The sequence below is a fragment of the Sphaeramia orbicularis genome, chromosome 15, assembly GCF_902148855.1.
Source record: "Sphaeramia orbicularis chromosome 15, fSphaOr1.1, whole genome shotgun sequence".
Lineage (NCBI taxonomy): Eukaryota > Metazoa > Chordata > Actinopteri > Kurtiformes > Apogonidae > Sphaeramia > Sphaeramia orbicularis.
The window spans coordinates 19,126,732-19,148,235 of NC_043971.1; the positions used below are offsets into that span (position 1 = coordinate 19,126,732).

At 39.0% G+C, this 21,504-nt stretch overlaps 1 protein-coding gene across 2 annotated transcripts in view; it reads right to left on the reverse strand.

The window, feature by feature from the left end:
* LOC115433783 (Kv channel-interacting protein 2) overlaps positions 1-19,973 on the reverse strand; it is a 166,842-nt gene extending 146,869 nt beyond the window's left edge. For both annotated transcript variants that reach the window (XM_030155279.1, XM_030155275.1), the window contains exon 1: positions 19,649-19,973. In XM_030155279.1, the coding sequence (XP_030011139.1) occupies positions 19,649-19,721 (73 nt within the window). In that variant the 5' untranslated portion in view covers positions 19,722-19,973. The remainder of the gene's footprint in view (positions 1-19,648) is intronic.
* Between the last annotated feature and the right edge of the window lie 1,531 nt (positions 19,974-21,504).

Consider the following 21,504-nt stretch of genomic DNA (forward strand, 5'->3'; position numbering starts at 1 on the left):
TTACATCAATAGCTATAGCATTGTACTGACAAAAACAGTGCTTTTAGGCATTCCATGTTTTTTTGCTGTCTGTTTTAGTCACATGATACACACAGGAGTTAGTACTTGATTGCATAACCATTGTTTTTGATGACTTTCGATGGTCTAATAATTTTTTTCCGTGATTGTATGCCAGTTTGCAAGCCTAAAAACTATTATTATGGTATAGCATTTTATCAAATCAAATGCAATTTTCCATCCATTATTTTTTTTTTCCTCAGAAAATATATAAATAAACAATAGAATGAAAGTGAAAATCCAAACCTGTAATTACTTTTTGTTGGATGAGAATTATTGAGAAATATTGCGTGTTGGTCTCATTACTGTTCACATCCTGTAGCTGCAAACTGAAAATCTTTTGAGCAATACATGAGTAGACATGTTTGTGGGGGGATGTAGAAACACACAGAAAACACAGAAACACTCAGGAGATCTCTGGATAGATCAAAAGAGCAAGTTTGTGAGACTTCGACAGTGCAATACAATGACTGACTGGTCCAGCTCTGAATATAATTCCCATCGTCCAGTATGTGAACACTGGCCCAGTAGTCTGTCACTGGTCCAGATTAGCAGATAAGTCCCACTTTATTTCATTGTTGCTCATGCTGCTGCTACATGCACCATCACTTTAAACTGTACTGTTGCTGCATACTGTGAAATTTTGGACATATAACAAGTAATTTTTTATTTTGTTTGGTTTGGGCACCTAGTGAGGATGCCTTCTGTACACTTCCCTGGGGAGGTGTTTCGGGCATGTCCATCTGGGAGGAGACCTCGGGGCCAACCAAGTACATGCTGGAGGGATTATATCTCTCAGCAGGCCTTGGGATTCCCCCAGAAGAGCTGGTGGAAATGGCTGGGGAGAGGGCTGTCTGGGCTTCTTTGCTGAGGCTGCTGCCCCTGTGACCCAGACCCGGATAAGGGGATGAAGACGGTACGGCACAATATTTTGTTTGCACTTTTTATGGTAGTTTTTATTCTACCCTGTTCACCTTTTATATATTTTATTTTATCCATTTATCTTCTATGTTACAAAACTGAGACCAGGGTAACTTTATTTTGTTCCATCATGTACCATTAAAGTAAAGCTGAGTCTGATGATACAAAATACTATAATATTTTTTCTTAAAGCCTTGTGTCCGCAGGCAGCTGTTCTTGTGTTGGAAGCACCTTTTTCTATACAAATCCTATTACGTTTAGCGTTTATAGCGCTCTGTGACCTCGGTTCAAAAACACCCTCAGCACACAGCATTTGTTTTCCCACTGTACTGAGTTAGAAATGGTTCAACTTTTGGAACAGGGCCCATTGCATTAATGTCACTTCTTCCACACCAACCAATCAAAATAAAGAAGGGGCGGGACTAGCCGGACCAGCACTGTCAATGATGGAAGAGAAAATCCATGACAAGGACATGATTTATGATTTCACAAGTTATGAAATTCATACATATCACTGATTTGCTCTGTGTTACTGTAAGAAAGTAGGTGAGTATTTCTACGAACAATGAACTTACAAGTGCCTCGTCGGTCAGGATGTCATTACATGCTCAAATACTTTCCCAGATAAGGCTGTGTCCTTTGCTGCACCGTACACTGATTTCCTAATCATGTTAATAGTTGGCAAGGCATAGTTACTGACACACAACAGCAGTACATCAAAAAGTGTCACTTGCAGTAGCCAGTAATGAATAATAAAATAATGCAGGAGTGACCTTGTTTGTAACTATTGCAGGTTGGGGGTGTTTTCAGTACAAAAAAAATAAAAACCTGTCTGAATATATGATCTACTGCAACACATTAGACTGGAGTCACACCAACCAGGGCAAACAGTCCACAAACACCATGTTTTGAGGAGAACAGTGTGAGTTATCCACATGTTTTCTGATATACATTATGATGTTAACCCTTTTATGCTTAGTGGTCACTACAGTGGACAGTTATTCTATAGCTGTTCTCTTGTATAGTCATGTTTTTGTTTTGTTTTTTTTTGTTTTAGTTCCATATCAACCAACACAGTGGACACTTATGCATCATCACGAACACTGCAATCCATACCAGTACTGTAACTTTGCTGTTCTTGATAAACCTGATCTGCAGTATCATATTTTAGTGTAAATCAATTTGTAGTTGTTATTACACTGTAATTAACAGTTTTGTTAAATAAAAGGTTTTTTTATATCATAAGTCCATTTTTGATCTTTTTTTTTGTCATAACACAATTCTATTGATCAGTCTTCACATTGGCCTGACAGTTTTAGAAATATTTTAACCAATGAAAAGTGCTGAAAACAGCATGTGTCTACATCTCTTAACTCCATTAATTTAGAATACACATTGTTTTTCCAGTTTCCTGAAAAATGTTGGACATAAGAGGTTTCCGCCCGACAGCAATGATATGAAATAGTAAAATAACTGATAAAGCCTCTTTAATTTTTTTAAGCTGTTTGACAAGCATCCCGATTCAGAACTGTATTTACTTTACACTGTACTTTTTAAATTAAAGTTAAAAAGAAGCTAGTTCCAGGATTGAACAGCTGAAGAGCTGGATTTATTTGTATAATAATTCTCAGGTAATAGAGCAGTTGCAATAACGATTATAACAACTGGAATTAACTGAATTTACAATAAGATTCAAGTGACCTGCAACCATCTGTGGCAACAACAAATGAATTGCATTCAATAAATAAGTGCTTTTTTCATAAATAGGCTGTGTGATACAGAAAACATTTAGATTTATTAATCCTGGATGAGAAACTGGCATTAAAACCAAACATTGCAGACTATATTGTGAGACAAGACAGTTTTAATACAAATTAAAGCCTTGATTAATATACTTTTACACACCATAGAACCACCAGGAGCAATCACAGCAATGAAATAGTAATAGTAAAAACAGGTATGACGCAAAGGAAAAAGGGATATGAATAATGAATATGGAGGGACTTGAGAATCTGACACGCGTCCAAATATCACTACTATATAAAAATAACATTAGCATCAACATGAGAACTTTTCAGTCATATTAATGCACCTTAAATTTCCACTGTAATTAACTGGTTCAATCCTCGAACTGTGCTTCTCCTGCTCAGTGACAGTCAGGAGTGCCATTATACACCATCAGTGATGTGCTCTTTGATGCCAAAACCCAACAGAGCCTCTTGCAGTTATGAACACACAGGAAGGAAACAACAAGCCCATATTTCAGCGCATGAATTTTACACTGGCCTCATTAATAATCGTTACCCTTCCTAATGACTTTCTCTGAGTGTGCATCAGCGTTTCCTAAATTCATCCTCATTAGCAGAAAACATCTTGTTGTTCTAAAAAAGAGATTGTGACCGAAAAACAACCTTCAGACAGACGCTGTGACTTTCTCTAAGTGCATTTTTCGTAATAGCTTTAATAAATATATGATAACATGAAGGATGGTTTGGAAATTGGTTACTGCTGCTGAACAGCCCTTGAATTTTAGAGCGAGAGTTAAATATCAAACTTGGTCAGCCATAGCAACTCGATTAAATACATCAATGCAGGGAAGACATTTTTAGTCACCCATCATCTTTAATACATTTCATAAATATAAAAGTAATTCATTCCCTCAATTTAGTCGATCCTATTTGTGTGTTTTCATCTCCGTCCTGTCTGCCTTGGGCTTTTCAAAGTGCATTGTAAAATGCCAGCGAAAAATATAATTACCTGGAGGTGGCTGAAAAATTGGCTGACTTTTACGTTTCTCCAGAGTAAAGATAATGACTAGGTGTCAAGACGTGCTCCCAGCAGGCCACCAAGGACAGTCCTGGACGGTGCAATGATGTTAGTGTGGCAGCCACAGCACAACTCCAGGGGCAGCTTATGCCCAAAACCCCAGAAAAACCTACTGTCACAACTCATGATGGCAAATAATGGTAATAATATTTTGTATGAATTCAGTTTGCAGCAGAATTTGGACCTATGGACTTGCACTTGTATAATGACAAAGTTGGCAATGAGGGATATACACTGCCTGACAATGATTTGGTTTTTAGACATGATCAGATTTAAGTCCAAAACATTCAAATTGCGAGGATACTCTAATTACAAGTGCTGCATTATCTTAAAGGTTTAATATGTAAGATTTGAGTGTGCTTTAGTGAAGTTTGTGTAAGCAGTTCTCTACATCCACTGTGCACTAATTTTGTTTGTAGAGGCCCTGGAGTTTGAAATCCTTATACTTGTGTCCAATTCTTGTTTTGCTCCTCAATATTGTGCAACACTAGCATTAAAAATAGACTCAGCAACAAACAATGACCCTACAGCACAATACAAACTTCACGCAAACACACACAAATCTTTAATATTTAACCTTTACAAATGACATTTCTTATGTGACACTGATTAGTAAAAACAGTCCAAGGTATATGATGATTTTCCAACAGATTATTGTAAAGAACAGAGGTGTCAAACGTGGGCCAAAACCGACCAGGATGAATATGCGACATCCTCAAACTCATTTTAGTTCTAAACTCTCCAAAATATTATTATTAATATAGTATTCATTCATTTATTTTCTGAACCTGCTTTATCCTCACTAGGGTCATGGGAGTCGCTGGAGCCTATCCCAGCTACTTATGGACGAAGGTGGGGTACACCCTGGACATGTCGCCAGTTCATTGCAGGGCTGACATATAGAGACAAACAATCACTCCCACATTCACACCTATGGGCAATTTAGATTAACAGATTAACCTATCAGTGCATGTGTTTGGATGGTGGGAGGAAGCCGGAGTACCTGGAGAGAACCCACGCAGACATGGGGAGAACATGCAAACTCCACACAGAAAGGTCCCACCCCCACTGACTGGTGTTGGAATCGAACCGAGGACCTTCTTGCTGTGAGGCACAAGTGCTATCCACTGCACCAACCATAGAATCATTTTATTATATTATTCTTGTTCCTAAATGTTTTGTGCATTTGAAGATCAACTGCAACCTGTAATGCATATGTATAAATGATAAGTTGAGGCATGATATTATCAAAATTTTACCTATTTTTCCACATTTTTTGTGAAAGCATAGTATATAAATGTAAACCATTTTGTGATTTTTACCTCCGCCAAAGAGGTTATGTTTTTGTTGGTGTTGGTTTGTCTGTTTGTTGGTCTGTCTGTGTGCAAGATAACTCAAAAAGTTATGGATGGATTTGGATGAAAATTTCAGGAAATGTTGATACTGGCACAAGGAACAAATGATTAAATTTTGGTGGTGATCAGGGGTGGGGGGCCCACTGATCTGCCTTGGCGGAGGTCTGCGCTCTACAAGTGCTTTTCTAGAAAAGATAGCGCAGACCTCCGCCAAGGCAGATCACTGGGCCCCCCACCCCCGATCACCACCAAAATGTAATCGTTTTTTCCTTGTGCCAGTATCAACATTTCCTGAAATTTTCATCCAAATCCAGGACACTGATCTGCCTTGTCAGAGGTCTGTGCTCTCCGAGTGCTTCTAGTATTTAATTTTTTTGCACTAAAACAAAGAGAGCAATTTGGAGTTCTAATTTTTTATAGGTAATTATACTATTATTTACTGATCCGGCACACTGGAGGTTATATTAGGCTGTACGTGGCCCCTGAACTAAAAGGAGTTTGACACCCTTGGTATAGAAGAAAAACTTTACACCTAATATAGTCAGCAAATGTATTTCTATTATTCATTCCTGTTTGACAAATGACTTTGTTTCTTAATTGACTACTCAAAAATAATTGACTGGTTCTTTTGTGTCAAACTCCTCCTATTTTCTCTCCGTCTTACATATAGTACCATATGGTTTCTAATCACTGCCTTCTCTCCTTCTCGGTGCTTCTCTCTTCACTGTTTATCTAACATAAGGTGCAGGTTCACCTCTGATGGTTATGTCAGTGGCTGTACTGCTCATGGTCGCCAACCATCCCATTGCTGTCACAACTGTCACTCCAACAATCAATCAAACCTGCCCGTATGAGGCTGTGTGTGAATGTTTGTGTGTGTGACTTCATTAGGATACTCTATTAACTCTTATGAAATTCTGGTGCCAGGCCTCGGTGCCTGGGGAGAAGCACTTATGGAATGTCAGGTTGGAGTGTGAGTAATTGGTTTACCAGTGCCAGAGGGAGATAGAAGGGGGGAAAATAAGCTTTTCAGGCCCCAAAGCCAAAAAGCAAACACCTTGAGTGACTTTTGTGCAATAAGGATTGTTAAAGTAAATGCATTTCCAGTACATCGCTATGTTGTTCAAATCCTAACATCCATGTCTTGAGAATATACAAGTGTGCAGTTTGTCGTGGTCTCCTGAGTGGAATAAGAGGCTGGTCAAACAGTGGAGGCAGGATACAGAACGACACAGCACTGTGGAGATGAAACACAAAACTCAAAGCTCAGCATTTCAACGCTTCTAAAGACCCTTCTTTCATGCAATTATGATACTATGAACCATATCGTGGCCTCCAAAATGCAATAGGCCCCGCTGCCTGCTACCTTGTCGTAGTGTGCGTATTTACATAGTTGGGTGAGGATTTGGCTGACTTCAGCATCTCTCAAGAGAGCGATAAATACCAAATTGTCAGGAAGTGTCCCCCGTGACAACCTGGCCTCAGGCTGACAGAAAAGCAGCGGTGAAGGCAGCCATTTTGGGCCAGAGTACAGGAAGATAAACCTGCTAGGGAGTTAATGATGCTGGACAACATCATATTGTCCAGGAGATTTTTTTTTTTTTGCAGAAACTGAACAATTTCAGCTCTGTGCAAAGATGACAAAATCATACAAGTTAGTTAAAGACAATGAAATGTAAGCCAATGGTTGCAGAACAATGATCCCCAAACAGAATGTGAAGAATACCATGGCTTTCAAGAGATTCCATTCATACACATGGCCAGAACTACAACTTTTATAAAGCACTTGGTTTTGATTTCTTGATCATTCATGCTTATTAATAATAATGATATGAATAATAAGAATAAGAAAACAGAGGTGCTGTGTGTCTTTCAGAGCCACAGAGGCTTTGACAGCAGCAAGTAGAGAGTGAGTGACGCTATTTTACAACAGCAAGAAGGAAAAAAATGAAGTCCTTAATAAATATTGCATTGGGCAGGAAAATGTAAATGCCTTGTTTGTGGATTTTGCATTTCAGTATCTATATGTATCCATTTTCTATTTCATACCCTGAATTTCTTTGCTGAAGTTTGGTCATGAACACTTAATAAAGTAGTTGATTTAGCTTTTATTTCTCGTTATTCTTATTAATAAGAATCATGTAGATTATGAATAACGTGTTAAATTCATGCATGATACACAATGACGAAACACTTAACTTCACCCCACTTTAACGAAGTTCAGTCACTTTCTGCTCACTCTTTCTTTACCATCTGTCTCCATACCATCACATCCACATCTAGCTATACACCTACGTTTGCATTTTACACACACATCAGCAAAACGGGTGACTGTTTGAAGGATGCCTATTTCTATTTTCATACAGGAACACCAGGAACACATGGATTTCAAGGGTTGCCTAGCGACGTGCCTCTAATCATAGTCTCTGTTGTGTTTTTCTTATGATTCAATATATTCTGTGCTGTTTATGCTCTCATATACAATGTATATATATATATATATATATATATATATATATATATATATACATATATATATATATATATATATATATATATATATACACACACACACACACACATATATATATATATATATATATATATATATATATATATATATATATATATATATATATATATATATATATATATATATTACAGAAAGTTACAAGCAGGTTGTGTAGTGTTTGTGGTTATAATTATGTTGAGGTCTATTTCCAGCTTTGAGAGAATATTTCTATTCCTTCAAAAAGACAAGTGTTCAAATTTTGTTCCTCAATATCCTTTAAAAAGTTGGCACAATATCTAGAATCCAGACTGAGCTCTCCTGACTGTTATGACATGAGCAGAGTATCAGTTCCTCTTACTACTGGCTGGAAATAGTGGACAACACTGTCAATTAAACTCAGTCTGACTTGACTATCAGCTCAATGTGTGCACTGGGAGATATTATGTTTATTCTGACAGGAGGGCTAACAGACAGGTATTGACCAAGCTTTGACCACTGTGCTTTTTGTCTGTTTCACAGCTGTGATTCTGTGTGTGTGTGTGTGTGTGTGTGTGTGTGTGTGTGCGTGTGTGTGTGTGTGTGTGTGTGTGTGTGTGTACATTATTGACTACAGCTTGTCCAAAGTTCTGTCAGAACTAACTGATTGATTGTACGACCGGCTGCAGTCTACCTCCACACTGCCGTCCCTCAGGTCCGAGCTGTGTTTGTGTTAAGTTTGTGTGTGTGTCTGCCTTTTTATGTGCGGTGTGAGTCAACAAGGTTCTGGCTTTGACAAGACCTGACTCCAAGGTTTCACTAATCAGCCTCACATCTGTCGTTATCACTCTCAGTCAAGCTATCAATCACAGTGAGGTTATTATTACTGAGGAACAATCATAATGAAAAGTCCCCAGCAGGCCTGTTTGCTGCTAAATAACAGTCTGCATTAGCTGTAGACACAGAGAATGTACGTGTATTCTTCAGCCTAATTAAAATTCCTTTGATTAGAGATTCAGACAAAACTGTTTACATAAAGACTAAATTAAATGATTTGATAAAAAAGGCATTTAATCACTGTGTTATTCTGCCCACTGTGAAGCATCTAATCTGCCTGAAACATGACAGACTTTTTTTTTTTTTTTTTTGTGATGGATGATTTGTTGGATTCCAGCAAAATCCAACGAAACAGTTGGCCAGCCAGGGACCAGCTTTTAGCCATGTTTTTATCCCTCCAGGAAACTAATCCCATCACCTAATATCACCTCAATATGGAGCTAACAGGCACAGAAAGAAAGACTGTTTTTCAAACCACAGAGAAACAATTGGATTAAGTGTCAAGATGGCTATAAAGTGAGCACTAATATGGATATATACTTTCAAGTCACCACAAACAGCCACTTGGACTAACTGTGGTGTCTGTTTTCAACACTTGAAGTACCTATGTAGTGTCAGTTTTCAGTGTGCAGGGTATAAGAAAGAAGTCAATGCAAGTCCAGAGTAGAGTTGGGTCAATTTCCAGTTTGGTCGGTTCAGTCCGGTGTAGAAGCGGATATTAAACCGGATTGATTTACTCACACCGATAGAGCCAACCTCTGTCATTAGCACAGCATAGAATTAAAATGTGTCCTACATCAGCAACCTGATGCCAACTGAACCTCAACCCAACTAATTTTGTATCAGTAATAAGTAGGGCTGCACTATATTGGAAAAAAACTGACATTGCAATTTTTTAAAACCCTGCGATATGAAAAAATACTCAGGAGGATATAATAGCTGTGTGGCACTGACTTAAATGTTTTGTTTCCTCTTGTTGTGTTGACAGGTGTAAGGCACTATCGACACAGAACAGGTGTTTCAGTATCATCCTTCTTGTTGCTGAAATAATTCCAGATAACTGACGTTGCTTTTCTTTTTGGCACCACATCTTTGTTTTTGGGGATCTTCTCTTGTTCACTGCTCCTTTTTCAGTATTGTTACCAGCAACTCACTCCATGTGCAGGGGTGTGGTCTGCTTTGGCAAACTGATTAAGAACAATTGTAACTGAGGAATCAGTGTGTCAGGTACCCAGGTTGAAATTAGATGAGAACACGTTGAGTTCATTTGCCTCCTACATTGCAGGACCTGCGATGTGACTGTTGTGCATACGTATATTGCAATGACGATGGTGAAACGATATATTGTGCAGCTCTAGTAATAAGCAACATGACAACATGATGAATATTAAATTTTTACAGTAAATGGACAGATCAAGTAGTGTTTGTTGCTAAAACAGGAAGCCGGCGACATGAAAGATGAGGGCATTTCAAACAGAGGGATGGAAAGATGTGCACAGTGCATATTGTGTGTATTCACGATAAAAATTCATGTGCTTCTTGACATAAGAGGCGAAAAAGACGAAAACTGCACCTCTTCCAAATTTGAAGCTGCATATTGGCTTAAAAAATGTAAAAACCAAACATGAAGACAACCCAGCATGCAAAAAAAAAAAAAATGCAGAAAAACAATCATGGCAAATTTGCATGCAGTGCTGCTTTAGTCTTGCATAGCTCTGCCTTGAATATGTTAATGATGCCGTTGGTTTGCTCCCGATTCTTCTCATTATGAAGTAGTTTATTGGTGAATGGAAAACTAGGTTAGGGGTACATGACTGCCACCATGGGGACTGGAGTTGCTACAATTTGTGTCATAGGATTTCATTTGTCTTATTTGTTCTCTTCTGCAGAGTGGACGCATGAGAAGTAATGGTAAAATTCATTGGAGTCAGGTGTTCGGATGTAGACATTTAGAACTGACAACATGGGCCAGGGACCAGAATGTTCTTTATTTGTACATTTTCTCTGTCGTTTCTATATGAGTCCTTCTCCAAAATCTTTTTTCCCTATCCCTAACTATGCAACAATGATAAACATGGCAGTGTTGTGCATCGGAAAATGGCACCCACATACATAAAATAAATAAGTAAATACTATGCATTCAAAAATTGGATTACACTGGATACACTGTGTGAAAAAATGACCCACTGTCAGTATGTGATGAGGTGGGAATGAGAATGTATAGTCCAATCAGTCCGGTCTCTAACAACTCAGGTGGTTTATGAGGCACTTTTGTTTTGATTAAGTTTTTATTCACACTATTAGTGGAACATTAAGGTCCATGCAGTTATTAGGTGTGTGTGTGTTCTCGCATACTTCACACACATCCACGAGAGGGGAATATATCATTGTCTTATGAGCATTCAACCACAAAGAAATATCATATTTTCAAACATCCACTACCTGAATGAATCACTAAATTGTAAAACAAAATGAGAAATATATTGGCACACACACCCGCATACACCTACCGACTCCTCCAGACATCCTTTAGCCTGAAACTCTCAGTCAATAGCAGGCTTGCATGCCCTTCAGACATCCTTTACACACACACACAAAACATAAGCACACCCTCCGTCATCCCCTATCTTCAATCCAAGACACGGAGGCCGGTAACCCCTACTGGCAAAGGACTTTCTCCCTTACAACGCAAACACATATTACAAGAGTCAAATGGCATGAATGAAGGGTAAGAGGTCCGTAACCTACATAGTAACACACAGTAACACTGTTTGTCTGGTCTCTCCTACTCTCCATACTGATGAGTACATATCAGTCTAATGGAGAATGGCTGAGCTAATGGACAGAAAACCATCCTCTAATGTAGATCAGATGTTGTGAGTGACAGTACAGCGAAGGGAGAGAGACGCACAACGAATGACACGGGGCTCTGTCACGCTCACTGACACTTCCTGTCAATCAATCAGTTACTTGTTGAGAAATATCTCTGACAAGGTGACAACACTGGACTCTTGTAGAAATACAGACGCGGAACAAATTATCAGACCACCCTTATTTTCTTAAATTTCTTGTTCATTTTAATGCCTGGTACAATTAAAGGTACATTTGTTTGAACAAATATAATGATAACAACAAAAATAGTTCATAAGAGTTTAATTTAAGAGCTGATATCTAGCAATTTTCCATGTTTGTTTTTTTTTTTATTAGTGATAGTTAACAAGATGTTGTGTACAGAAAAACAACAACACATAAACAAAGGGAAAATCAAACAAGTAAACAAACTAAAAACAACAATGACAACATCATATTACAATGAAAAAGATAATACATGTAAAGAGCAACTAAATATAGCTTGGTTAGGGGCGATAGGGAAAAGGGGAAAAGGGGAGTGTGAATGAAAGTGAGAAAGAGAGAGGGGGGAGTGAGGGAGTAAATAATAATTGTTGTAATAATACAAAAATACATAATAATAATGCCAGTAGTCTAAACTGCTAGTATTATTGTGGTGGCGGTAGCGACGGAGGCAGCCACAATACAACGAGTTAAATAATTTAATAGTTGTAATAATGTATTTGTATCAATTACTATATGTTTGAGTTTGAGGGGGGGGGCAAGCACACAGAACCTGAGGAGGGGAGGACACCATCAACCCCCCACGATACCTCCATGGTTTTCTTGATAATAACCAAAATCACTTCAGTTCTTACATCTATAGCTATGGCATTGTACTGACAAAAACAGTGCTTTTAGGCATTCCATGTTTTCTTTTCTGTCCGTTTAAGTCACATAATACACACAGGAGTTAGTACTTGATTGCATAACCTTTGTTTTTGATGATTTTCGATGGTCTAATAATTTTTTCCGCGACTGTAAACTTCATACAGTTTTTACAGTTTTGTGCGCCACTGTCTATAAATTCCTTCATCATCAATCTGAGAAGTTCATCAGTTTTTCCCAGCCAAAGTCCCCTCTTCCCATCTCCCGTTGCTTTGTTCTACATCCTCCTCCTCCCCCAGCAGGCATTTATAAATGAATGTGTTTACAGAGAAGGGGAGAAAGAGCAGAAGGGAGGCCAAGAGAGAGAGAGGTGAGTGGAGCTTATTTTAATTAACGATCGCCCGGCCCTCCGTAGATTTGGTCAAAGATTAAAACTCGTTAGGATTGATTCTGGCTTCCAGCCTCATTAAGCTACGGTCCCACCGTGGCAGAAAAGAGCTGGAGAAATGGGAGAAGGGTTAGGGAGGTCGAGGATGGACAATGGGGAAGCTAAGAAGTGAAGGCAATGGTATCGGAGTACACTCAAGTAGAAAACATGGAAGGAGAGGCGGGATGAATCAGGACACTGAAAGTGAGACACTGAAGACATTGTTAGACAGAAATATATATGATATTATTATATAATCTGATTTGCGAGAGTGGAGACAGAGCGAGGGGGCGGTGAGGCTGTGTGATAGAGACAGAGCAGAAGAGAGAGCGAGCTTAAGTGGGGACTGTCAGTCAGGTTATTTAGAAATAAAGTAGGGACATTAGAGCGAGGACAGTAAAGGATGGAAGGATGGATGAGCAGTTACGTAAACTTGTACGTAAACATCTAATTCACTTTAACTTCAGAGGCACAAACTTGAATGTCAGAAAGAGCTGACATGTCATCTGGAAAGCTCCCGTATCATTACAGGACTCCGCTGATGGAAAGTGTGCATTAGCGGGATATGATTGGCAGGAAGAATTTCTGTAATAGGCCAAAGAACACCCACAGACGACCAAAGAACATAACTGGGATTTGCCTGGCTAATGCAACACTGTCTGCAACCTAATTTTCTTTTTCTCCTTGCTTCTGTCCTTCATTTGCCTCTTCATCCCTTCCTCCTCTCGTTCTTTTCCACCTTCCATTATCACCTCTTCCCTCTTTCTTTCAGTGATGTAAATGATGTGACAGATACTCCTAAGTGAACTACTCCATGCCTTTGCCTCTGTAGAGAAATCCAGTCATTTCACATCAGCAGCTCTGGCACCTTCCAGGAGAAAGCCAGGCTTAGGAACCCAGAGAGGAGCCCTGATGAGGCAACATGTCAAACGTCCTTGGCACATCAGATGGCACATTAAATCAAGGCTTTTAATTAATGCCAGTGGCTATTACCATTCTAGCAGCCGCAAAAACTGTCACGCCAAGGAGGCAACTCTGGGCCAAACTTCTTCTGACAAGCTCAATTATAAAGGCAATCTTTCCCTTGGAATCGGTTCAGTCCACCAATTGTAAATTTTCACTATAGGGTCTCAGCATCAGTCATAGGTTGGGCTGTAAATCATGAGACCAGCCAATAACCTTCACCTTGACATCTCTGCCCTCGCTCCTGGCTTCATTCTAGCGCTGATAGAGGTCTGCGCTGACTTCAAGCCTGGTACAAAGCTGAACGTCCACTGTGTGTAATCAATAATCTATAATCAATTAATTTAATACTGCACTGATGGCATCTCTAAGAGCTCATCTGCTGAGGGAAGAAGTCAACCGTAGATAAGGTTATGAGTTACATTGACAACAGTAGATTTAATTAGTGTGTGTAATGAATGTAAAGAATTATGCTGACTGTTGTGGGGTAGACAATGTAATTGTTGCAGTTAATCTGAGAAATGGACATGATTCCATTCATCAATATCCTCATAATATTCATCCTCTAAATGTATAAACAAGGCATTAGGTCTAGTACAAGAACATCTATCTAATCCTATCTGAACAGTCTACTTTCTACACAGGAGGCTGATTTAGCAGAGGCTCATAACTTCAGAAAATGATGCAAATTACCTGCAAAACGCTTCAAAATGATAAGTGATAATTATCAGTCAACAATTCCGATGATCACTAATGAGTTTGAATCACTTTTAAATGAGGAAGAATGCTGAAAATTCTGTTTCCATCACCTTACACATGTGAATATATTCTGGTTTCTTTCCTCCTTGGTGACAGTCAACTGAATATCTCTGATCAAACAAGACATTTGAGGACGCCATCTTACACTTTAGAAACATTCACCATTTTCTGATATTTTATACAACATAAAATTGGGAGAGTAATCAATAAATTAATCAATAGATTATGAAAATGGTCATTTGATGCCACCTCATTTCAAAGTATGATTATTTACAGCAAATCTTAGGCGAGAATTACAGCAACCTCTTGCATTAATAAGCTGTTTAATGATATGAAAACATGTGGTCAACAGTTAAAATAATCTGTGAAGAGTCAATAAGACATGCAGGAATGGAAGAAATCAGGTGCCTCGTTGCTAATATCTATCACAGAATCAACATGGTAAGCTCCTGTAACTGTGATATTTACTGTCATCTTTTCCAGGATAAAATCAAGCATCGTCACCTCATCAATCATTTCATAAAGTCATGGTTTATGCAAAACCATTTTCATAGTCTTCTATTCCATATTCTCATGAAAACTTGTGACAGTTTAAAGTATATTCAGCCCACCTCCACAACCAAGTTTTACCCCGCCCCCGAAAGGGAAGGCAAGAGGTATTGTTTTTGCTTCAGTTTGTTTCTTTGGTTTGTTTGTCAATACTCTAGCAGCAAAACTATTGGTCAAATTCGTACCAAATTAGGTTTATAGATTGCCAGTGATGCAGAATAAATCTCATTACATTTTAGGAACAGTAGGTCAAAGTCCAAATTTTTTATAAGTTTTTTAAGTCTTTTTTTCCCCCATTTTCTTATAATGGGCAAAATTTCAAATGTCTATAAAAACATCAATTTTGCTTCAATTTCCTTCAAACTTGGCATATATGTAGAGGAAAATGATATGCTGCCATCAGTACACGCATAGACATGATGACATCAGCTAGATTGACACCAAAATAAGCTACAGTACTTGCGAGGGGCGGGGTTTTTTTTGCCTGGCACCACTTGTTGACGGTTGAGACTGGAATTTGTCTGAAAAACAAAACTCGACAAATGAAAGAAATTCCCCCTCAGACTCTTAATTATCCATCTTGAACACAGATGATTTACTACGAATAAGTTGAAAAACTAAAAAATTAAAAACTAAATGCTTAGACTAAAACACCTCAATTCCTATTTTCATTTTAATAATAAACAAATAAGGAGAATCCCTGCAGTATAACAACACAAATAATGCAATATATCTCAAATATTTTCAGTACAAATGGAAAACAAAACATCAGCTCTTTCACAAATGAGATGATGCATAGTGTTCTCATCAGACAGAACAAAGTTAGACTGACAGACTTGCTCTGAACCAGTACTGATTTACTTTTAGAAAATATTCAACACCCAGAAAAGGAGAAAAAAGGCAAGACAAGGTTGAGATAATGACTGCATGCATATGTGGGGAAGCCATTGTGTGTGTGTGCTCAGTCGTGTGTCTGTGTGTGTGTAGGTGATATGATTCCTCTTGAGTGTGGCTTGTGAGGTGGAAGAGGAGATTACTGCACCACGCTTCTATAATTACCTCTCATCTCTCAGCCGGTGCTCTTAAACACAACAGGGAATGCCAGACGTCCACACACTCCGACACATGCACACACACAGTGGGGAGCTCTTCAGTACAATGTAGCAGGCTGAGAAGGAGTTATTTCTAGAGGGTTACATTTCACTCAAATGCTGATGGGAGCCCACCCACACTACCTTTAAGCAACACAGGTCAGCTTTGCTCTGAGAATACGCACATCCACAGACACACACACACACAAAATCTCTCTCTCGCTTCCTCTCACACACATGCAAAAGCTGCTTTCAAGTAAGAAGAATGACTCACCTGTAGCTGTCCTTCCCACACAAAAACCCACTTAAGAATCCACTCTCACAAGTCATGCACTCGCATCACACTATTTTTTCCCCTTGTTTCATTTTAGCGGGGATTATGTCGAAAATCACCTGTCACCTGCCTTTTCTGTCACACACACTGCATACGCTGGGCCACCTTCCAGCTCTGACATGTCTTTTTATCATATGAAAAAACACCAAAAACAAAACACCAGTGACAGTTCATCCGTAGCTGCATATCACATCCTCATTACACACATTTTTATTGGAAAGAACCAGCCCCTATAACAACGTAAACTCTCAGGGCCAAGTATGTTTTAGATTTGACGGCGTCTTACGAAGATGAATTAACCATGCAAGTCACAGCTTTGAAAAAGTCATTAAAAACTATGCCAGGAGTAAATTGCTCTGCTACAATGAATGACTTGGTGTCTCTCTCTTTTCATCTCTCTCTCTCTCTTGGTTTGCCTGACTATTAAAAAAACCAATAAGACTTCTTGTGGACAGTGAGGCTCAGGAGACTATTAGTACAAGCCTAGACTGAGGACAAGGGATAAAAAGCCAATAGAGGAAGAAGCTGATTTTTCTGTTAAAGATAGAGTAGGAGATCCTGGAAAAACGGTTCAAGCAAGCTACATTTTGGAAATACACAATACGCAGAGGGGGGAGGGGAAGGGACAAATGGCAGTTGAATTTGATAGACATATCACCATTCAATCATTTCGACGGGCTGGTTAAAATGATTGGATGGTGTTTTTTCCAGTCCTGTCCACAGGTGACTAATTTTTTTTATTTTTGTGTTAGATAGTGATGGGACTTTTGGCTCTTTGAAGGGAGCCGTTCAATCAGGAGCCGTTCACTGAAAAGAGCCGTTCAAAAGTCTGGCTCTTTTATGTTTTTTGCATTATTTTGAAACACCAATGTTTTAATGAGTAAATAGCCTACATGTGATGATTGACATTACATTTTAAAGATGTTTAATTGGCGTGACAGTAAATATTATCTTACCGTAAAAAAGAATAGTTAGTTAAAATGTGTTGGCTAAATACATGACATGAGAGGTGACATTAGGCAAATGCTGGAATTTGACAAAAAAACATCACGGTACATTATGTGGACTAGTCTGTAGCCTAAAAATGAAGAAGAAAATAAAACATTTTCTCATGAAATAACATTTTATTCTCCACAAAACAAGAACAATAAATGTGTGTAAACATATGGAAAGAATTGCACAAAACACAACAGTGATTAATCACTGCAATTACTTAAATACCTGAACTGCAGTGCAATTCTCCTCAGAACAAGAACAATAAATGACGCTAAACTGACAGGCAATCGGACACTCCCTCCTTAAAAAAAAAAAAAAAGTGAATGGCTCTTTACAAAGACTCGGTTCCCATCGTTCATTTCAAAGAGCCATTCAAAAGATTCAATTTGTTCGTGAATGTCACATCACTACATTTTGATGGGCCGGTTAAAATGATTGGATGGTGTTTTTTCAGTTCTGTCTGTTCCACAGGTGACTAAAATTTTTTATTTTTGTGTTAGAGCATTTAATTTATTGGTTGCAATCAGGATGTGAAGGGGATTTTAAAGCAATATAGTAAAAAAAAAAAATGCTCCAGCAAAACATCTCCTACCCTACCTTTAAGCTTATATTTATTAATCATCAATAATACATCCTTTAATAAACATTTTATGGGATATTTGGCAGATTGGAAAGCTGAAATCCTCTCAAGGGTGGCCAAGAGAAACAGATGTCCAACTGTCCAAATGTGTTGGGTTGTCTCTGTGAAGCTCTGCAAAGCTATCAGTGTTTGTCCGAGCATGACGGTCAGCACAGTGTGTGGGTTAGCTGACAAGACTTACTAATACCTATGTTGAATGGTGAAGCCCAGTGGATGTTTCTGCATTCAGTGGAACAAATCCAGCCATCTTTGTAAACTTTCAACAATGGGTCTCACACACAGAGAACAAGTAAAGCTGCTGCATCTTAACTCACCCACACATGCAGTGCATAGGCTACCCACGCAGAAGCATCCATACACAAAAACACACACAGATGAACCCAACACAGGGTCCTGCAAGTTTTGTTCAACACTCCCACTTGGTGGCACCTTGCAATTTTCTAATATCATGGAATGCATTGAATTACTGTTTAGCTGCAAATGCATTGGGCTAATGAAAATGAGATTACCGTGTCCCTGTTGAGCCCCAGGCGCACAGCTGTCTGGACAAGCACAACTTCCCTCTGCAGGCCTGAGATGTGTTCAGGCATAAAAGCGAGGAGCTGCTATTTTGGCAGCTGCCGCTTAACAGGCAAACGGTGCTTACACAGCCCGAACAGGAGGAAACTGCGAGCAATAATGTGACAATGAGAGGCTGTGGCAGCAGGCAAACACCTCAAGAGAGGGCTCGGATACAGAGGAGCACCAAGATAATAACAGGTATGTGCAGAAATACTCGCTGTCACTCAATAACACGGTTCATTATAAGGCTATAAAACCGCATCTGCCAAGTGTCCTCTGGAAAGTGGAAACGCTGTCGCTCAAATTGCGCACGCACAAAAAGAGATACAGAGCGCTATTATTTGTCTTTATAGCAGCTGACAACATCGGAAAAGTTAGTTTTATTACAGATCAGACACAAAAACACACATTTGCCCCGCTTGACTAGTCACATTTATTGCATAAAAGAAAGAATCAGTTCTAGGAAAAAAAAAAACAGGTTTCAAAGCGCACTGAAATATATGGGAGATTTCTTCTTGTACTGTAAAAGTGACAACATGCCAAAAGCTGAGGAATGTGGCGGAGCTTTCTAATGTTGGCATCCGATCGGTCAGACAGGTGTTCTCTACCAGCTCCTCTTAAAAAAAACCCACGACAGCGACAATAACGTGGTCTCCCATAGCTGAGCCAGGCAACCTCAATCAAACTGTTCTTATGGCACTGTTGACAGAACCCACCTATTATATTCACCATTACGCAACCACACACACATGCAATATAACGTGGAAATGAAAAGATTGAATATGCACGCATTTAGGATGGAATATAAAGTTGCAACCCTCGCTTTTTTTTACTACTTCATGTGCTTTCACTTAGGAATACAACATAAATTAAACATTCCCAGTGAAGCTATAAAGACAAGTTTAATCCAAATGTGCCAAACTGGACTGTACTGCAAATTTGTGCAAGAATTTTATGTTTTGTGAAGAGGTATGGATAGCGAACAGGTTGTGCATCTCAGCCACCTCAAGTTACTATAGGTTGAGCAGACTTCACAGATTAACGGCTTTGCATACTCCATCTCTTCAGCCTTTTCATGCAACTTCATGCACATGAGCCACCAGTGTCTGAGACGTCGCCTCACTCACCCGTTAGCTGATCATAGGATCCGTCCAGCTCTCTGGAGTCCGACAAGCTTTGGTCGCGGTTTTTCGCCTTCATTTTCCCCGTGTGCGCCGGAATGTGGAACTATAGTTAACAGCTGATATCTCTTCTATTTCTGGGTTTTGTTTTGTTTTTTTCTTTTTTTTTTTTTAGAGGAGTTGTCTGTTGTTCGCCTCACGGGGGGTTGCCTATAAGCGTTAACAAGTCATATTTGATGTGGCATGAGTAAAAAGCAGAGCCATGTAATTCGTTCGTGTCTGTTTTCTGTGTGCGCTCTCGGGATCCAGGAGCGGAGTGAGCCAAGCGCGCTTGTGGTCGGCACCCTCTCGCAGCGACTGGAGAGAGCGCGCGCACCCACGCACACGCTTTACTACACACACACACACACACACACACACCACAGACAACACAGAGGGGGTGAACAAAAAGGGGGGAAAAAAAGGATTTTGATATTTGTTTTGGAGATATAATCAAATGTGTATTGTAAGAGATAAGTGTAAGTGTTCCAACATTTCCAGCCTCATTCATATATTATCTCTTATTCTATTCCTTCTGTCTTTAATATCAGCATCATTTCTTTTCTTAATGCTCTCCAGTTAGATTTAGCTTTGTCGAATATGTACAGACATCAGCAGGAGCAACAAAGAGCATAGAACTGCTGCTGCCAGACAGAGGTTCTGACTGTATGATCTATAAATACTCACTGGCACTGAGAAGCCTTGTGTCTTCCTCTGTTCCCTCTTTCTCACCGTCTTTCCCTCCATTCGCCTCACTCCTGCTTGCTTACTATGACATTTGGTCACAATCTGTCAAGCAATCTGTCTTTGATGCCGTGTTTTTCTACATTAAACTACACTAGGGTTTCCATCCACCCAGTTATCCCTTCATTCATTTTATTCCCTAACAAAACAACCAACAGTTGTAATTGTTGTTGTAGAGGAATGAAGGTATTTAGTTTGTCAAGGCAATTATTATCATGCACTTTAACCTCTGCAGGAATGAGGATGTAAATGTTAGTTCCCACTCCATCATCCATACCACCCTCTCAAGGATAAAGACATGTGTCACAAAAAGGTTGTCAGTAAGACCTGGGGCTCTCTGCCTTAAGTGTCACATCTGTCACTGAAATTATCATTCAAGCATGCATTTCTCTCATGTATGTAAATGTCCCCATAACGCCTATGCTCTATATTCTTGGCATGCAAAAAACCAACCCTGTTAGATTCACACGGCATTTACCGAGATCAGCTCCTATTGATTAAAAAAAAAAAAAAAAGAAGTGTTGATGAAGGTTTTTCTTTTTACTTTTCAAGTGTTATCTGGCCTGCAGTTTATTTTTGTTTTTTATTTACTTACCCTTTTTTGAGCAAGTGACCATTTTTGGTCATTTCTGCACACATTGCAAGACAGTTACAGTGAGGACGAGTCAACAATCTGAGGTCCAGTGTGGTCTACAGGGTTTGTAAGGTCCACCTCTGCATAAACAGTGAGTGACATCAGTCATCACATTTAAAAGGATGTTTAAAACTAAGGTATTCAATAAATATAAAATATCTGGATAAACTAAGCCAATTATCAGTATGAATCTAAGATTTTGCTTAGATTATATTATTTGTTTATCTATATTATTGTTTAAAACTGCACCATTGTGTTATCTTGTTTTGTTTCTGCAACTTTCCTTTTTGTAAACAAAGTAGGCATAAATAAGCTGTTGCTTCTGCCTACACCTTTTCGCCCATGTTTAATATAGAAATCCAAACTGTATGTATACATCATGTTTTGTTAAATGGACGAATAACCTCCTTAGACCCAGCTATGGGTTTTCTATCCACATTTATGG